We start from the raw sequence: 17,286 nt of genomic DNA on the forward strand, positions 1-17,286 counted from the left end.
CGTAAGGTATTCGATGTAATGTTTATGCATGTTCGTATTTTTTTGTTTTGTTTGTCCCTATTTTGGTTAGGTTTTGTGGTCGTTATAGGCTTGTAAACGTAGCATGTATGTGGTTGTCGTGTAAAGGAAAAGCCGCCCAAAAATAAGACCTCTAGCCAGCCATTTTAGGTGTTTTCCATATGCACAAAATAACCAAAAACGTCAGTCATCCAAGCATCTTGGATCTGCTAGGGTGACATATAGCTAGATAGGCCTTGGGGTAGTGCCTTATGTTGGTTTATTGCTTAGCTCTATAGTGGTGTCATATAGGCACTCTTTTGTAAGGACTTTTGAATGTGGCAGATTGCCTTGGACCCTTTATTATACGACCATTCAAAGCTTACAAAGTCCATCTTTGTATTTGGCATTTGCTTATTAAGTATTTGATGAAATATCTATTTGTGAGATCTCGAGTTTAATGCTTCTACTCATCTGTCTTCTCTTTTGTAGGTCCTTAGGGAACTCTACAAGGAGGTTAACCTTTTGTGGGCAAACATCGAACGGTGCTGCATGACTTACGCAAAATCAGCTAGGTGTGTGATAATGTGGTACTTCATTGCCCAGTTAACTACACATGAAAGAAGTTAGCCTAACTAAATGTGTACAACGGCAAAATGCCTTGGCCGTCTGCACTTGCATATCACTTGCTAGAATCAATAGATAAGTGCTTACAATTCAATGCAGTCACAAAGGTCCTAAGAAGTGGTAAGGTGGACATCATCATCCAAACACTTCAAACAAGAGCGAAACAACTAGCTTAACCCTCAATACCCACCTCTTAGGTACTACTCGGAAGAAGTATCTCCATATGAATACAAAAGTAGTTTTACCAAACTAGCGATTTCAATAGGCACTCGGGCGAGGCGACGCGCGGCCCGAGCGCCTCGCTTCATTTCTAGGTGGTGCGCTTCAAAGAGGTGCCGCCTGGGCTGTCGCCCGAGCCTAAGCGCTAGCGCTTCGGGCGAGCGCCCGTGTTAAACCAAGCGACCGAACCAATATTTTAGGTCTGGTTCGGTCTCTAGTTCTTTAGTTGGTTCGATCGAACCAACTAAAGCACCAATATCAGCCTCCCAACATCCCTCTCGTGACTTTCCCAACCTTAACCCTGCTCGTGATTTTACAACCGAGATTGCTTCTCCGCTGTCGTTGCCTCTCTCCGCTGTCGTTGCTTTCCGCTACTACTGCCACTATCGCTGCTCGCCATTGCTGTCGTTGCTCACCGCTGCCACAATCGCTGCTCGCCGTTGTTGTCGTTGCTCACCGTTGTCGCTACTTGTTAGGACTATAGCTAGGAGAGTCCTAATTGAGAGGGACATCCATGTAAAACCTACCTAAGCCGACCCCTATTAAAGAGGTGAAGAGGCCGGCTAGGGTTAGGAGGTTGTTTCTTAGAGAAGAATTAGGAGTTGTAAAGGAATAGGAGTCTTGAGTAGAAGTCCTATTAGGAGTTGGTTAGAAGTAGGAGTCTTGAGTAGAAATCCTATTAGGAGTTAGGGTTTAGAAGCCCTATAAATAGCCATGTATTCCTCCTCTTTTCATAAGCAATAGATGAATCTTTTCTACAGCCTTTGAGCAGCAACTTGGAGGGAGGAACCCCTATAGAGTTCCAAGGAGGCCGATCCCCTAAAGAGATCAACCCCAAGTTTAGAATCTGCAAGGGTTCTAACATCTGGTATCAGAGCAGCGTTCTTGGCATCTCGCTATCCTTCCACAGCCATCCATCAACCCATCACAGCTGCCTAAAACAATTCCCACAATTACTTAAAAGATCATCGCCAAATTCCGTCGTCATCTTCACCACCGCGGATCATCCTTTGATCTCCCCGTGAATTGCAACAGGTTCTGGTTTCCTACCTTACTGCTGCTGCAATTTAGTTATCCTTATTCAAAAATCCCAAAAATATTATTCCTATATTGCTGCATAAACTTTTCGTCACAAAGTTTTCATCTCTACGACGAAAGATACATTGCAGAATTCCAGCCGCATAGCACTGTCTGTTTGATCTTGCTACTGTGTTTTTTCTATCCAAATTTCTACGAAATTTTTATGACATTTTTGACACTTCCTAAAGCAGATTTCCCTTTAGTTTTGTCAAAAAATTCTCAATATAAACCATTGATCTTTTACGTCTAATCTACTATACTTGAAAATCTGCATTGTAAAATTTCAGCCGTATAGCACTGTTTATTTGATCTTGATACTATGTTTTTTTCTGTCCAAATCTCTACGAAATTTTTATGATAGCTTTGACACTTCCTAACAGTAGATTTCCCTTTGGTTTCGTCGAAAAAATCTCAATATAAACCACTGATCTTTTATGTCCAATCTGATACACTTGAAAATCTGTGCTACAGAAAATTTCAGCCACATATTGTTGCCTTAACCCATCTATTTGCAATCTTTTCTGAACGAAATTTCTTAGATACTTCATAGATCATCTTGGCTTTCATCTAAGATTGATCTATTGAGGAGTTCATCTCTAAAAACGATTTTGTGTTGCTGCAAATTTTCGTCCCAAGCCGTTGAAATTTTTCGACGAGAATTCTGCTATCGCAACTTGCACCAATTTCCTTGCTGTTATACTGCCGAAATTTTCTTGATTAAATTAGACATCCTTGCTGTCATATAAACTGTGATTTTGCTGTCAATTCCCTCCTCAATTCTCTTAAGTTCTTGGTGAAAATTTCGTCGAGAAACCGCTGTTTCTTCGACGACAATTCTGCTCTTACAAGACAGTACATACTTGCTGCAACTTCCACTGATTTCTATCAAACCTTTGTTGTCATATGCCACAGATCCAAAACTTTCATCCACAACCCTAAAACTCCACCAAACCACACCCTCAAACTGCACCCAAAATAGCCACAAAACAAGCCTAAGCCTTAGCCTACATCCACCAATCCACCAACCCTTTCAACCATCACCTCTCTCAACCAATACATGCCTTTAACCCGACAACAAAAGAGAGATCTTAACATCATAGATTTGGCGACATATACTATGGCATCTGAGGAGGTAATCAATGCTAAATTCGAAGCCTTTGAGGCGCGAATGGAGGATAAGATTCGGACGCTCTTTATCGAACTCAGATTGGGCCGACCACTAAGCCTGAAGAAATCACATCAAGGAGAGAGCTTTGCCCAATCGCACCAAGCCCGAAGATATGACTTCCAAGAGAGGGGAAGCTCTATGATCGACCCCAACTATCCATGCATGAGAGTGGACTTCCCTAGATGGGAAGAAGGAGACCCGATTGGTTGGATCTCGCGCGCGGAGCGATATTTTCGGTACCACAAAACCGCGGATGCATCAATGGTGAAAATTGTAGCTATACATCTTGAAGGGGATGCTATACAGTGGTTTGACTGGTTTGAACATACTTATGGAGTCCTTTCATGGCGACAATTCAAAGAAGGACTGCTGATCCGCTTCGGACCAACCGATTACGAGAACATTGACGGACAACTAGCAAAGATCCGACAAACCTCCACCATTCAAGAGTACCAAACCAGGTTTGAAAGGTTAACTAATCAAACTCGTGATTGGTCTCAAAAACAGCTATTGGGGACCTTCATTGAGGGCTTGAAGCTGAAGATCCGAGGAGAAGTTAAAGCGCGACAACCGTACACGCTTATGGCAGCCATCTCTTTCGCACGACATCAAGAGGAGCAATTGAACCATGAAGCTCGAAGGACTAGGGTCGCTCCTCGACCAGCAATATCGAAGCTCTCAGCCCCCCGTACTGTCGATGGAGTCCCTACACCAAAGAGGTTAACAAGAGAAGAGCTTCGGGAGCGATATGCGAAAGGGTTATGTTGGCATTGCGACGAGCCATGGAGCCATAAGCATCGCTATAGTAAAGGGAGACTTCTTATGATTGAACCAATAGAAGAAGAGGTCATTGAACATCCAGAAGAGAGCCTTAAACATGAAGAAGAAGATGCAGAAGAAGAGCCACAACCGACCGAAGTTACGGTACATGCACTAGCTGGCTACTCAAACCCGCAAACGATGAAAGTTGGAGGCCTTCTCAAACAACAACTGATCACTGTTCTCATCAACACGGGTAGTACTAATAACTTCCTAAATAGTAAAGTTGCTGTCCGGATGGCCTTGCCTATCGGGAATTGCAACAGGTTTGACGTTAAGGTCACTGACGAATGGATTTTGAAGTATGATCATAGGCGCCCGTGAGTGAAACTGTTGCTGCAGGACCAAGAGATAATTGCATATTTCTTCCTCCTCCCTCTTGATGATCATAAGGTCATGCTCAGAATTAAATGGTTGACGACATTAGGTGATGTTTCTTGGAATTTTATGCAACTAATTATGAAATTTTACAGTAAGGAGAAACAAGTGATACTGTACGGGAAACGTAGGGGCGACGTAATGACGATTTGCACACAACAAATGGAGAAGGTTTTGCATAAAGCATACAGCAGCTTTTTGGTACAACTTGAGCAGCAAACTAAGGGAGAGCCAATAGAATTTGAAGATCCAAACCTACTTCCTTTGGTTGCCGAATTTTCAGATATATTTGACGAACCGCACAACATACCTCGTACCCGTCGACATAATCATTATATAACGATTCTTCCAAGCAAACCTCCAACAAATACTCGGCCATATCAGTATCTACATCTTCAGAAGGATGAAATAGAAAGGATTGTAAAAGAGATGCTCGAAACAGGAGTTATTCGGCCAAGTTGCAGTCTCTTCTCTTCACCGGTGCTACTTGTACGCAAGAAGGACGGAACATAGCGAATATGCGTTGATTACCGAGCTCTCAATGGCATAACCATCAAGGATAAATACCCTATTCCAGTAGTAGATGAATTGCTAGATGAAAGAGAGCACAAATCTTCAGAAAGCTGGACCTTCGATTTGGGTATCATCAAATACGAGTGTGTGAAAAAGGCATACCGAAAATCGCCTTTCGAACACACAACGACCATTATGAATTTTTACTTTCTGCAACAAAAGATGGAATATCTTGGGCATATCATATCAGAGGAAGGTGTGATGGTGGACCCCTCCAAAATAGAAGCAATGCAGAACTGGCCGACCTTGAAGAACATAAAATTGCTACATGGATTTCTGGGTTTAATAGGCTACTACCGTAAGTTTGTAAAAAACTATGGAAAGATCAGTGCACCACTTACTTCCCTACTGAAAAAAGATGTCTTCTAATGGTCGGACAAAGCCTTTGCTGCCTTCGACAAACTTAAGGCGGCCATGACGACGACGCTGGTGCTAGCACTACCAGATTTCAACCGACCCTTCATTATTAAGGCGAACGCATCTGGAGTCGGAATTGGAGCTATTCTCATACAATATGGTCGACCACTCGCATACACTAGCAAGGCATTGTCTCCCTCCCATCAAAATATGTCAACATATGATAAGGAGAAGCTCGCCATTCTGCACGCAGCAACGAGGTGGAGACCCTACTTGATCGGTCGACGATTTCAAATTAAAACCGACCATAAAAGCCTCAAGTACTTTTTGGAGCAAAAGATATCATCCCTTGAGCAGCAAAAATTGGTAACAAAACTTCTTCGATTTGATTATGAAATAACTTACAAAAAGTGGAAAGAGAATGTTGTTGCAGATGTGCTTTCGCAGCTACCCGAGCAAGCTGAATTTTCGGTCGTTTCACTTCCGACCAGCGATTTCCTTGAGGATATTAAGATGGAATGGCAGGAAGATTCGGAGACTAGTAAGATCATAAAAAAATTGGAGGAAGCACCAAGCTCCGTGGCTCATTACAATTGGGACTCAAAAGAATTACACTATAAGGGACGCATTGTGCTTATGATAGATTCTACTTGCATCTTCATGAGCAGATTTTTGACAAAATTATTCCATATGCAGGGTACTAAATTGAAAAGGAGTACGGCATATCACCCACAAATCGACAGCCAGACAGAAGTTGTAAATAGGTGCTTGGAGACAGCCCAAAGCCACCCACCAAATATGACTACCCAAGGAGAACTCCAGACCTAGCCAAGTGTCATTGTTGATCGACGGATCGTGACTCGACGATGACGACCCACTACTAAAGTGCTAATACAGTGGGTGAACCTACCAACAAAAAATGTCACTTTGGAGAACTATGAAAACTTGAAGATCAAATTCCCAAAATTCATGAATCGTCAGCCTCGAGGACAAGGCTAATTTGAAGAGGGCGGGTCTGTTAGGACTCTAGCTAGGAGAGTCCTAATTGAGAGCGACATTCATGTAAAACCTACCTAAGCCGACCCCTATTAAAGAGGTGAAGAGGCCAGCTAGGGTTAGGAGGTTGTTTCTTAGAGAAGAATTAGGAGTTGTAAAGGAATAGGAGTCTTGGGTAGAAGTCCTATTAGGAGTTGGTTAGAAGTAGGAGTCTTGAATAGGAGTCCTATTAGGAGTTAGGGTTTAGAAGCCCTATAAATAGCCATGTTTTTCTCCTCTTTTCATAAGCAATAAATGAATCTTTTCTGCAGCCTTTGAGCAGCAACTTGGAGTGAGGAACCCCTATAGAGTTCCAAGAAGGCCGATCCCCTAAAGAGATCAACCCCAAGTTTAGAATCTGCAAGGGTTCTAACACTACTGCTGCTGCTGCCACTGCCACTATCGCCGCTCCCGCTCTCGCTGCCACTACCTCTGCTACCACTATCGTTGCTCTTAGTCAGCAGCCTCGATCTTCCTCTTACTCACACTCTTCGCATTTCGATAGTATACTGTTAGCAGTATATTAACAGTATACTGCTAACTGTATACTAGTAACAGTATTTTTATTTATTAAATTAATAATATATTATTTTTATTTTAATACTATTAATTTTTATTTATTTGAAATTATTGATAGGTTTCAAGATAAATGGCAAGTGTATAAAGCAACTCAATAGATTCTCCAATGACATCAAAAAAAGATCCTACATGAAAGTATAATTATCTAAAGGATCCGAAGTATAATTATATTTATTAATTATATTATATATTTTTATATTTTAGTGCCTCGTTTCGCTTGAGCAAGCACCTAGCGCCTCGAGCATTTTTGGACCTTGGTGTCTTTTGGAGCCTAGTGCTTTTTAAATCACTAGACCAAACCACGTAAGAGCAAAGTATCATGGTCGTCCCCACTTGCTCACCACTTGTTGCATAAAGGTGAGGCATAAACAGTTGCAAATAAAAGAGGGTCTTACAACTTGATGCAATGTTAAAAGGATTTCTAGGGCAAGAGAAATTGTCACCCAAAAACTTCACACAAGTGAAGCAGCCAGCTTAACTTTCAATGTCCACCTTCTAGGTGCTACTCAGTCGTGGTATCCATCCAAGTACCACCTAGGGGGTACCCAATTGCTGAGATGACTAACACTTTAATTTAATAATAACATTCATATCCTATGTCAGTTTTCAGCTTGTAGCATGAGCTATGGCAAACAAAATGAGCTAGAAAGCTGGAAGGAAGCTAAGAAAAGGTTCCCTTCTTGAGATAGATAGTATATTTTCACTATATCATAATATGTTTTGACCCTATGATGATCTGCACAACAATCCTTGGTGAAAAACATCCTGAACTGTTTCCCTAGCAGCATGCATATTAAGCATCATATTCTTAAGTTTATTTTTTAGAACAACAGGAGTGAATTTTATTATTAAGATGGAAATGTAACAAGTTGCTAGTATGATAACAATTGTAAAACAAATAAGTTGGGGGCAGGAAAACCTTCCAAAAATTAGTAAGTTCTGTAATTTGATTGGGAAAGACCTGTTCATTTTGGATATCAAATCAATGGTAGATTTTCAGATGACAACTTTGATCATTTTGCAATGATTACCTTAGATGTTGACTGCAGCTTAAAGGAAATGAGGCAGCGAACTAATTGCAGTTGTCCAATAGTCGCGAAACATGGAACCAGTGGTTCCCATGAGTCACTGGCATTCTTAATCTATACAAAAGAGAAAAAAAAGAATCAATCAATAATATATGCATTCTGGTAAACAAGATGAGATAGGATCAGAAGAACAAAAAGTTTATTAAGTGCAAGAGGAAAAAAGTGTGGCTGAATGCACAAGGCTTCTGCCAATGCAGGGCTAGAAGTATGACATGAACCTTGATTACCTAGATCCCAGTGGAGCAGCCTTACTATGACGTGAAGGCCTACGCTTTTATTAATTGTCAAAATAAGAATAAAAATGGATTATAATTCTTTTCAAACAAAGTTATATTATAGAGTACACTAAAACCATTCATTATTCAAAAGTTTGCAAGTTTGCACTAATGTGGAATGCCTACTGAATTCAACAGCAGAAAGAGAAAAAAAAAAAGAATAATATCCTTGATTATTTAATTTCAATGTTTGAATAAATTTCTTAGAATAGTCTTATTGTGAACCATTTCTAAACATAAGAATCAATCACTAAGGGGAAGTTATAAGACAATTTCATGTTCTCTTACCATATTCTTATATGATGTCCAACCTAGCAATGGTAGAGATGTAGCTGGACCCAGATAATCATCCATCTTATGTAGTTCATTCAAAACACTAGCATCCAACTGAATCATGACACAAGATTAGAGAGTGAAAACCAATTGGAGAGTGTCAGAATGCACCAGAAAGCAAACTTTCCACAAGAAAAATGTTCATTAAGATAAATTATATTGCTAGACAATCATCATAATGCTTTTCCTGAAACAATATGGTATCAGCTATAAAATACAGCAAAATATTAATAAAGCCCCACAGAGTGATGATAGCTACAAATCTAACATCAAACACTCAAAAGATGGTGCCAAGTTTCTGAATGAGGCAAGTTTAGGCAAGAGAGTAACTTGCCAAAGAACCTAAAACAGAAAAGATAGTTGATAGGAGAAACATCTTTCTCACTGCAGCATACAGTACAGTCATGCAACTAGGAAGCAATTTCTTCTGGTTCTCCTACATCTGAGAAAACCAGAAGAAGTATCGGACAAATGACAAGCAGCAAGGTCCTTTTGTAGGTGCAAGTATGACAATAAGCCAAATAAACACAATCCCTGATAGTTCAAACAGTTGTAACTTGTAAGAATACATGTATGGTCTCAATTTCAGAAAGTATTAGATTAGCACTTTCAAACAGTTGCAACATAATTTCAAATGCCTCTACTGTGGTCCAGAATGGACAATCCCTACTGGAAAAAGGGAGCTCACAATTGATACCCAATCAGTTCCTCCCATATGCATTCAAATGCAATCTCACAATCTATTATTCATGTACGAAATCAATATAAATACAGCTTTAGGTCAATAGTTTCCTGAAAAAAATCAAAGAAAACATAATAACAAGCTTAAGCATTATTCTCGAGCTTACCAAACTTTTGAGACTCCTCAATGCATGCTCCAAACTGTCTTTAAGAAGGATACATAACAGAGAATCCAAGATGCACAAACCTTCCTGCCCAACACTGAAAAATATAATGTATTTAAGCACTTGACATAATGAACGAAATAAAATTTATAAGGTAAATACGACTTAGCAAATTAATAACTAACGACTATTGTAGTCATCGGTGATATGCAAACAAATTGTTGAGAAAGAAAAACTCAAAGCAGTACACTTGTGCATGCAACTTCTAATACAGAATTTGGATGGTAGGGTTGCATGTTCTAGATGCTTATCTCAAATAAAAACGAAACAATGAAATTATCATCCAGGAGTAACAAAACAAATTTATAGAACAGGATTAGTAAATGACTGGTTACAGAATAAAAACCAATTCAATCAGGTCTACATAAATACACTAAAAAGTTACAAAAGCCGAACTGGATTCTCGATGTTATAAAACTGAACTAACAGGTCCAGGGGCATCATATCTGTATTCAGTTATAGTAAGATAATAACAAAGAAGTTACAGTTATTGGAGGGCATCAAGTAAGATTAGTTTACAGAAGGGAGAATTTTTTTGCTAATAAGCAATAAATATTCTCTCATGTAGTTATAAAACTGAACTAGTAGGGTCCAAGGGCATCATATCTGGATTCAGTTATATAAAGAGAGTAACAAAGAAGTTACAGTTGTTGGAGGGCATCAAGTAACATTAGTTGACTGAATGCTACAGAAGTGAGAAAATCTTTGCTAATAACAATAGATATTCGCTCATGTAGTCTTCAGCAAAGGTAGGTAGAAAAGCAGAAGGGCCCTTGCCTAGAGTGACGGGCAAATGTTGCAGTTCAACAAAGTGTCAAAATGAGCTTTCTCGCGATTGTTTGACATGTAACAAGGATAATCTTAAGATCTCACTTTCCTAGCCTGGCTCATGCAACCTAGGAACTTACGTCAGTCATGGCATGTCAGAGGACAGATATCAAGATTGTCTGATTGATAAGGTCCTTCAAAGGTTGGAGGGGTGGAACAAAAGATCGATTTCCCAAGCTGGGAAAGCCACCCTCATCAACTCAGTTATTAATGTTATCCCCATACACACCCTCATGAATACTTGGATTTCTGAAAAGAACATTAACAGAGTAGCCAAAAAATATACTTGTGGAGCCACAACTCTTCCTAGAACAAAATGCATCTTCTCAGTTGGGACTGTGTTACCAATCTCAAGTTGGATGGTGGGCTTGGCTTGAAAATCCTCAATCTTGTTAAAAGTTAAAAGTTAAAACAACTGCGGGTGCCAAGGAACTCTCATTTTAACAACTCAGGTTTGCTTGTGGGTCAAAGTGTATAATGATATGGGTCCCCTAACCCTTGGAATTGTCAAACTAAAAAGAGTTCTAGTGCCTGAAAAGGCTTGTGAAAGCTGCAGGACTTGGCTAAAGATGGCTTAGGAAGTTGGTTGGAAATGGTCTGTCTACCCGCATAAGAAAGCACACTTGGGTAGAAACATACCTGCTCCAATTCTATTAAGGAGCAGTCTGTCTGGCCTTCTTCCTCCTCTAGCTTCTTTCCATATTGAGGAAGACTTTTAAAGAAGGCAAATCTCACATATCGGTGAGATCCAATTCTTCACAGCTCATTCGGATCCTTACCAATGCAAATTGTGTTCCCTGGTATTTTAAAAATATCTGCCAACATCTATTGTATCACACCAAAGTTGTGATGACCACTGGATGGAATTATATCCAAGATCTTTGAACTCTGTAGCACATAATCTCGCCAATTTTGCAGAATGACAGGTATAATTAATGGTTTTGGAGAGGTTCTGCGCCTCGTAATCTTTTGTATTAACATCAGTCAATGTAATTTTAATTTCTTCTTTTGAGAAAAAAAAAGATCACACTTGCCTAAACCTGTCATGATGTAAATGACATTTATCGTCAAGGTCATTTTGTCTCTTGTTTGCCGATGATGCACCCTAATTCAAATATATTTTATGCTATTTTTAAATGTGAAATTTTGGTAAAATGCCTAAACCTTTAGAAAAAACTGACGTGCATGAGATTTAAGCCTTCCATGACATTGCACGATTTTATGAAAAGACTTTAAGCTTTAATTATTTCACTAGAAAATGGATGATGTAGAATTTCTCCATCAGTTAATGTTCAGATATGGAGATAAATCAAAAAATCAATTTATTGTAAATAAAAAATGTGTGATTTGTAATTCACCTTACCACATGATTTGAAGAATCTAAGTAGGTTGTAAACATTTATGTCATGTCAATTGTTTAATACGCATGAATACATATCCATTCCTCAACTTGTTGCTCTCACCTAATACCAAGCAAATGACAGTGAAAAGAAAGGATACAGTTGTGGCAGTAGCTTTGTACCTCACCACATCAAGTCTATAATAATGTCTTGTGCTTTTGCATTTTCTTAAAGCTGACTGCAAGAATTCAGCTTTTGAAATATCTAGAAAGACAATTCTGGAAAGAAGGAAATAGGAAGCACTTTAAATGCTGCCTCCAAAACTAATAATCTATTTACTTCCAGGTATATTATCTGATTGTGGCACTTTGAATCTTATGTACCAGAATAAAGCTGTTACTTCATTATTTTCCAACTTCAGAACCAAGTAGCACTATAGTTGCAAAGAAGACCATTTCATGTGTTTAATGTTAACAATAGCAGTCAATAACAGATGGAAAATATATGCAAGCTGCATTCAATAAATACTATATGCAGTCATTCAGACAGCAAGAAAGATGAAATATTTATAAAAGCATGAATTAAACAGCAAAACTTAAAAGGCTTGTACTATAAAAGAATTTGCATTCTGTGAGATATATCAGAGGCAATGAGCTCAATAAGTGAAGAAATGCTTCAGCAAACCATGAATCAAGTACATCAAAGAAGAGCAACCCCAGTAATTCATGTCCTTCAGCACCAAACCTGAAATTAAAATACTCGATGTTAGGACACCTGGCAGCAGATATTTCATGAATAACACTGGCTTCTAGACTACCACAAATAGTTGATTGTTGAATAGCATTATCAAACTAAGAAATTAAGCAGGGGTTAAATGCACTCACCAACCGCTCATAGGTTCTATAAACATTGATCGAGATGGATCTGTTAACTGCAGTACTTGGAGCAACAAATTTCCTGAAAATGAAGATTGCCAGTATACGTGAACTTAGACATTGTTCATGTGGTATTTACTGCTTATGGCAGAATTATAAAAAGAATTAATAATGACATGAGAACAATTTCAATTCCCTGGTAGCAATAAGCAAGAGTAAAATAAATACATCATAAAATAGTTTTTCCATTGAAACTACAGTAATTTCGACATATAACTAATGCCTATATTGATTGACCTTACCGTAAAAGGTGTCCGACTTAGAAAGATTAATCAACAGAGCAGAAAAAGGAACCGATTCCTGCTTTTGTTTCAGAAGTTCAGTATATACCTGTAAAGAAAAAATTTGACCACACAAGTTATTTAGTCAAAATTAAAAGGAAAAAAAGAATGGATAAAATGACAACCATATTTACATACTTTCTGAGCAGATTGTTTCAAAAAATTGGTTAAGATTTCTTCCAAGATACATCTCCCATGTATATGAAACAAGTCCTGCAATTTCTAGTCGTCATGATTTATGAAATAACATAGGCACAGTATTCAAAGAATATAATAGTATAAAGGTGCTTTGTGCAGTATCCAGCAACAAACAAGCAATTAAAGAATGCATATGGATAAATTGTGCCTGACCGAGCTAAAATTTCGTGGAACATCTATTCAATGCAAGCCAGGAAGGAAGAACTAATATATCACAATGAGACTCATTGGTTGCCGAGAATTCCACTTTCAGGGATTAAACTTTGAAGTAGTAGCCCACTTAACATGGTTGTTAGAAGTCCAGCTTGAAATCACTTTCACCATAAGTGAGCAGATAGATGTTTTGTATTAAAATATACTATCATAACTTGGGGTTCCACAATCAGCAGCACATATCACTCCACCTTGAAATTGAAAGTGAAACAAGATTGAGACCAGGATACATCACGGATATCCCTCGTTTTCATGCCCAAATCACACATCCACCTAATAATCATCTGCCCTGACGAAGCATCCACTCATCTCTCATCCTTCTTCCTCTGTCAGGTAATAACCAAGGATGATGGCAATGACTTCTTCTTTCTCTCTACCTCTGTCTCCTTCACTCTCTTCCTGACATTTGTAGGCCAATTTATAGAAGATAGTTTTTCCTTAGGGCACTTCGACTGTATGGATGCTACATGTTTCTTAACTCATAACTCTATAAACAATACCATATCAAAGAGATAATTCTTAGATGATAACATAAGCTCTAGTTTACAAAAAGGATTAAAATCTGGTTGCACAGTGAAAGCAATTATTTTGATCAGTTCAGCTAGCACAAGGACATCACTATAATATTGTGCCCAAGCTGTATGATGTCGACTACCAGCTAAACTCCTTGGTACCACCAGTATTTCCATCCTAATTACAATAAACATGAAACTGTGACATAAAACAATGCAAACTGAAGACATTTCTATTTAAGCCAGTTGGATCCATTTAATAACTTATCACTTTTTTTTTAAAGAAAGACAAGCTAATTTAAACCAGATCCAAATGAAGTATTTTTTTTTCTAGGGTTATGGTCAATCAATTCCTTATTAAAAAAAAACTGACCAAGCAAGTCCATTGCATTCAATCTTTCTGCCTTCCATGTGCTTTTGCCTCTCAAGATACCTCTTAGAGTGATTGAACCAAAGAGGCAAAGACCACATTGGCAAGAAACAACACCAAAAACTGTTCCTTTTTTCTGAGTTGATTGTCTTTTTCAAACTTTGCTTTATTAAACCAAAGATCTAAAATAGATTATTTTAGTGCCAATTAATTAAATTAATTTTCAGAATTTTAAGTAAGTTTTTAATAATTTCTGAAAGTGAGAAATCGATGAAAAGCATTTGAGGAGGGTATATTGACATAAGACAATCATTTCATGGAAATAACTTTGGAATGATGCCCAGAATAGGATATTATGCCAATATGGTAAGCATATGGTAAACTAGCAAAGACATGTAGCACATGATGGGCATTGAAGTCTAAAACTAAGATCTGAAGACATTCATATTTACCTGAAAAGTCTCCACCATTTGCATTTGAGAATGGATATAAGTAGATAGTGTCCTTAGATTGGCTTCCAGAATTCCATGTGAAACTGCAAAAATTCAAGAACTTGATTTAGCTATTATTGTTTTACATTCTTATTGACTGTAGAATTCGCATGGGAGGAAATTTTAGAAAGCACTACCATGAAATTTTTACCAGGAATGCATTAGTTTGCTCTTGTAGAAACTTTAGAAAGCACTACCATGAAATTTTTACCCGAAACGCATTGGTTTGCTCTTTGTACAGATAACCAGGACATATTAACTCTGATGTTTATCAATATGTCACACTTGTTTTTATGTGCAATTAATACATTTGATACTGTCTTCCAGTTAACTTGTATATGTGCAATGATATATAGTACATGTGGAGTATAAATATCTCAAAATGAAGAAAGTAAAATATCTAGTGCTACAGCAGGCTAATAAATGAATGAAGGATTAAGCATGATGTCAACTAATTAAGCTGACAAGTTGCACAGCAGAACAGGCTATGATATGGTGTAACCCATGGAATAATGGGAAGGTTATTTGCCATCCAGCCAATCAAACAATCGTCTAACCTCCCTTCCCCTAAAGCAGCATCGATGGGGTAAACTTACAGTGTATAGCCTAGAAAAGTGCCTAAGTTGGCACTCGAACTGTACTTCAGAAAACAATCGTTGGCACGATGTACAATTTTTGGACTATCCATGGATTTGACAGCAACAGATCTCAATGGTAAAGCGATGGCATATAATGGATCACAAAGAGACATTTTTATATATGCCTTGTTTCATACATGAGCAAATGAGCTTGTTGACACGTGCAGCTTCAAACAAACATTTTACATTATGCATACATAAATGTTCTCTTCACAAGTAATTCGCAAATTCCTAGCCAAATTCATTTCATTACAAAAAAATTTAAGGAAAAAAAAGAGGCAAAACTAATGTTGATTGAAGCCAGAATTCAGCAAAAGTCCCGTTAACATCATACTTGGAAGTGTTGGGTGCCATGTATAGTTTAACTTTATTTTAGTATTGACAATAGTTAATTTTAATTGTCTGAAGCAATATTAGGAGTTCTAATAGGATATCTTCCTCTTAATTTCTTAGTGTTCGAACGCCAATCCTCTAATTGCAACAACAGTTAGATATTTAATAAAGCAGTCATCAAATAGATCTACATTTTATTTTATAGAAAAGTATTTATGATTCAAGAAAAATAGAAACTATCTGCTCTATATTCTCCTTAGATAAACAGAGGTTGCATTATGAATTTTACAATATTATGAAAAAGATTCATATACTTGACCCCAAGCATTTTGACACACAACTATGTTTTCTGTTAAATAAAGTAACAGATAACAGAAGGTGTCTATTGCAGCTCTTTACCACTGGATGACAGGCAAAAGCAATTCAGTCTGTTCTCAATTCGCTTCCCAAGTTCCTTTATTGTCCGCTCCACCAACCAGTCTTTGATGTTCTGTAACATAGAAGAAAATTATTTCATAATATAAAAGAAGGTATCACGGATACAAAATAATGACAAAAAAGATCATAGATACAAAAGGAACCAAAATGCATAGATATGATTTCAAATACATAACAAGATAAATGGACTGAAGTTTGACATTGTCTAGACTCAAACAAATTGCAAAACTTTAAATGCTTGCTATGAATTAGCCATCATAAGTTGAAGTTCCAACTTTGATTCGAGTTTTCCAATATGTATAGTCTGTTTCATTGAACATATGAGGACGAATAATTGAGTGACCCTCCTAACTTATGAATATTAATAACGGCCAAAAATAACAAAAGCCTTCATGTAGTCTGCTTCCAGTGTCCATATTCCTGGAAGAAAAGATGAAGTTCCTTATGCGGAAGCACAAGATCCACCCTGAATTTTCCTGCACTCAATTGCTGCTGTCCAACCAAAGTAGCACATGGACCGCAATTAATCAAGAAAGAAATGCACAATGAAATTATAACATGTGCAACCTTTCATAGGTTAGCATTGGCACAACAATACCGGTTATGTCACTTCATTGCAGTTTACCAAATGTTCTCATTTAAGAACTTGTTTTAGTTATTGTATCAAATATCATTTTAGTCCAAAGTAGTCAACATTATCGTCTTCCTTAACGACGCTAAGATAATAACTAATTATACTGATATAAAGAATAAGAACTCATATGAGGATCTAAGCAAGAAAAGCATGTACCAGATTGATCAGGCCAAAGAAATTCCTTGACAAGATTGTTATTCCCTGCAATAAAATCAGTACAAACCATAAATTTCTCCCTAATATTTGTGTGCATTAGAATAATAAACGATACTAAATAAAGAGTAGAAATTTAAACAAGATTAATAGGGGAAAAAATGGCTATGAACTTCCATGGCATGCATGTGCACATTGATGTACATTTTATCTTTAATCGTTCTGTCAAAGTTACCAAACCAATAAAAAACATCACTTATCTTGCAACTAACAAGGAATGGAAAGTATTGCTAATGTCAAAGATCCAAAACAACAAATACCCTACTAAATCAGAGAATTCTCAGAAATCCATTTTCATCAAAATCATTGGTATACTCTCAGTCGTCGAGTCATTTCAATTATTAAACTTTACAAATTAATGATCAATTTCTCTTTTTTTCTATCTTCTTTCTTCAACAAAATGACAGAAATATCCTTGCTGCTACTAGC

The 17,286-nt window shown here is 37.6% G+C and overlaps 1 protein-coding gene across 3 annotated transcripts in view; it reads right to left on the reverse strand.

Annotated features, from left to right (window-relative positions):
• The window catches only part of LOC135612647 (uncharacterized), a 67,737-nt gene that overhangs the window by 10,956 nt on the left and 39,495 nt on the right, over positions 1-17,286 (reverse strand). For all 3 annotated transcript variants that reach the window (XM_065109189.1, XM_065109188.1, XM_065109187.1), the window contains 10 exons: positions 16,801-16,845; positions 15,972-16,062; positions 14,563-14,645; positions 12,956-13,030; positions 12,779-12,866; positions 12,486-12,558; positions 12,286-12,345; positions 9,377-9,470; positions 8,484-8,582; positions 7,864-7,974 (listed from right to left, as the gene is read on the reverse strand). In XM_065109189.1, the coding sequence (XP_064965261.1) occupies positions 7,864-7,974; positions 8,484-8,582; positions 9,377-9,470; positions 12,286-12,345; positions 12,486-12,558; positions 12,779-12,866; positions 12,956-13,030; positions 14,563-14,645; positions 15,972-16,062; positions 16,801-16,845 (819 nt within the window). The remainder of the gene's footprint in view (positions 1-7,863; positions 7,975-8,483; positions 8,583-9,376; positions 9,471-12,285; positions 12,346-12,485; positions 12,559-12,778; positions 12,867-12,955; positions 13,031-14,562; positions 14,646-15,971; positions 16,063-16,800; positions 16,846-17,286) is intronic.

The sequence above is a fragment of the Musa acuminata genome, chromosome BXJ2-5 (assembly GCF_036884655.1).
Source record: "Musa acuminata AAA Group cultivar baxijiao chromosome BXJ2-5, Cavendish_Baxijiao_AAA, whole genome shotgun sequence".
Classification (NCBI taxonomy): domain Eukaryota; kingdom Viridiplantae; phylum Streptophyta; class Magnoliopsida; order Zingiberales; family Musaceae; genus Musa; species Musa acuminata.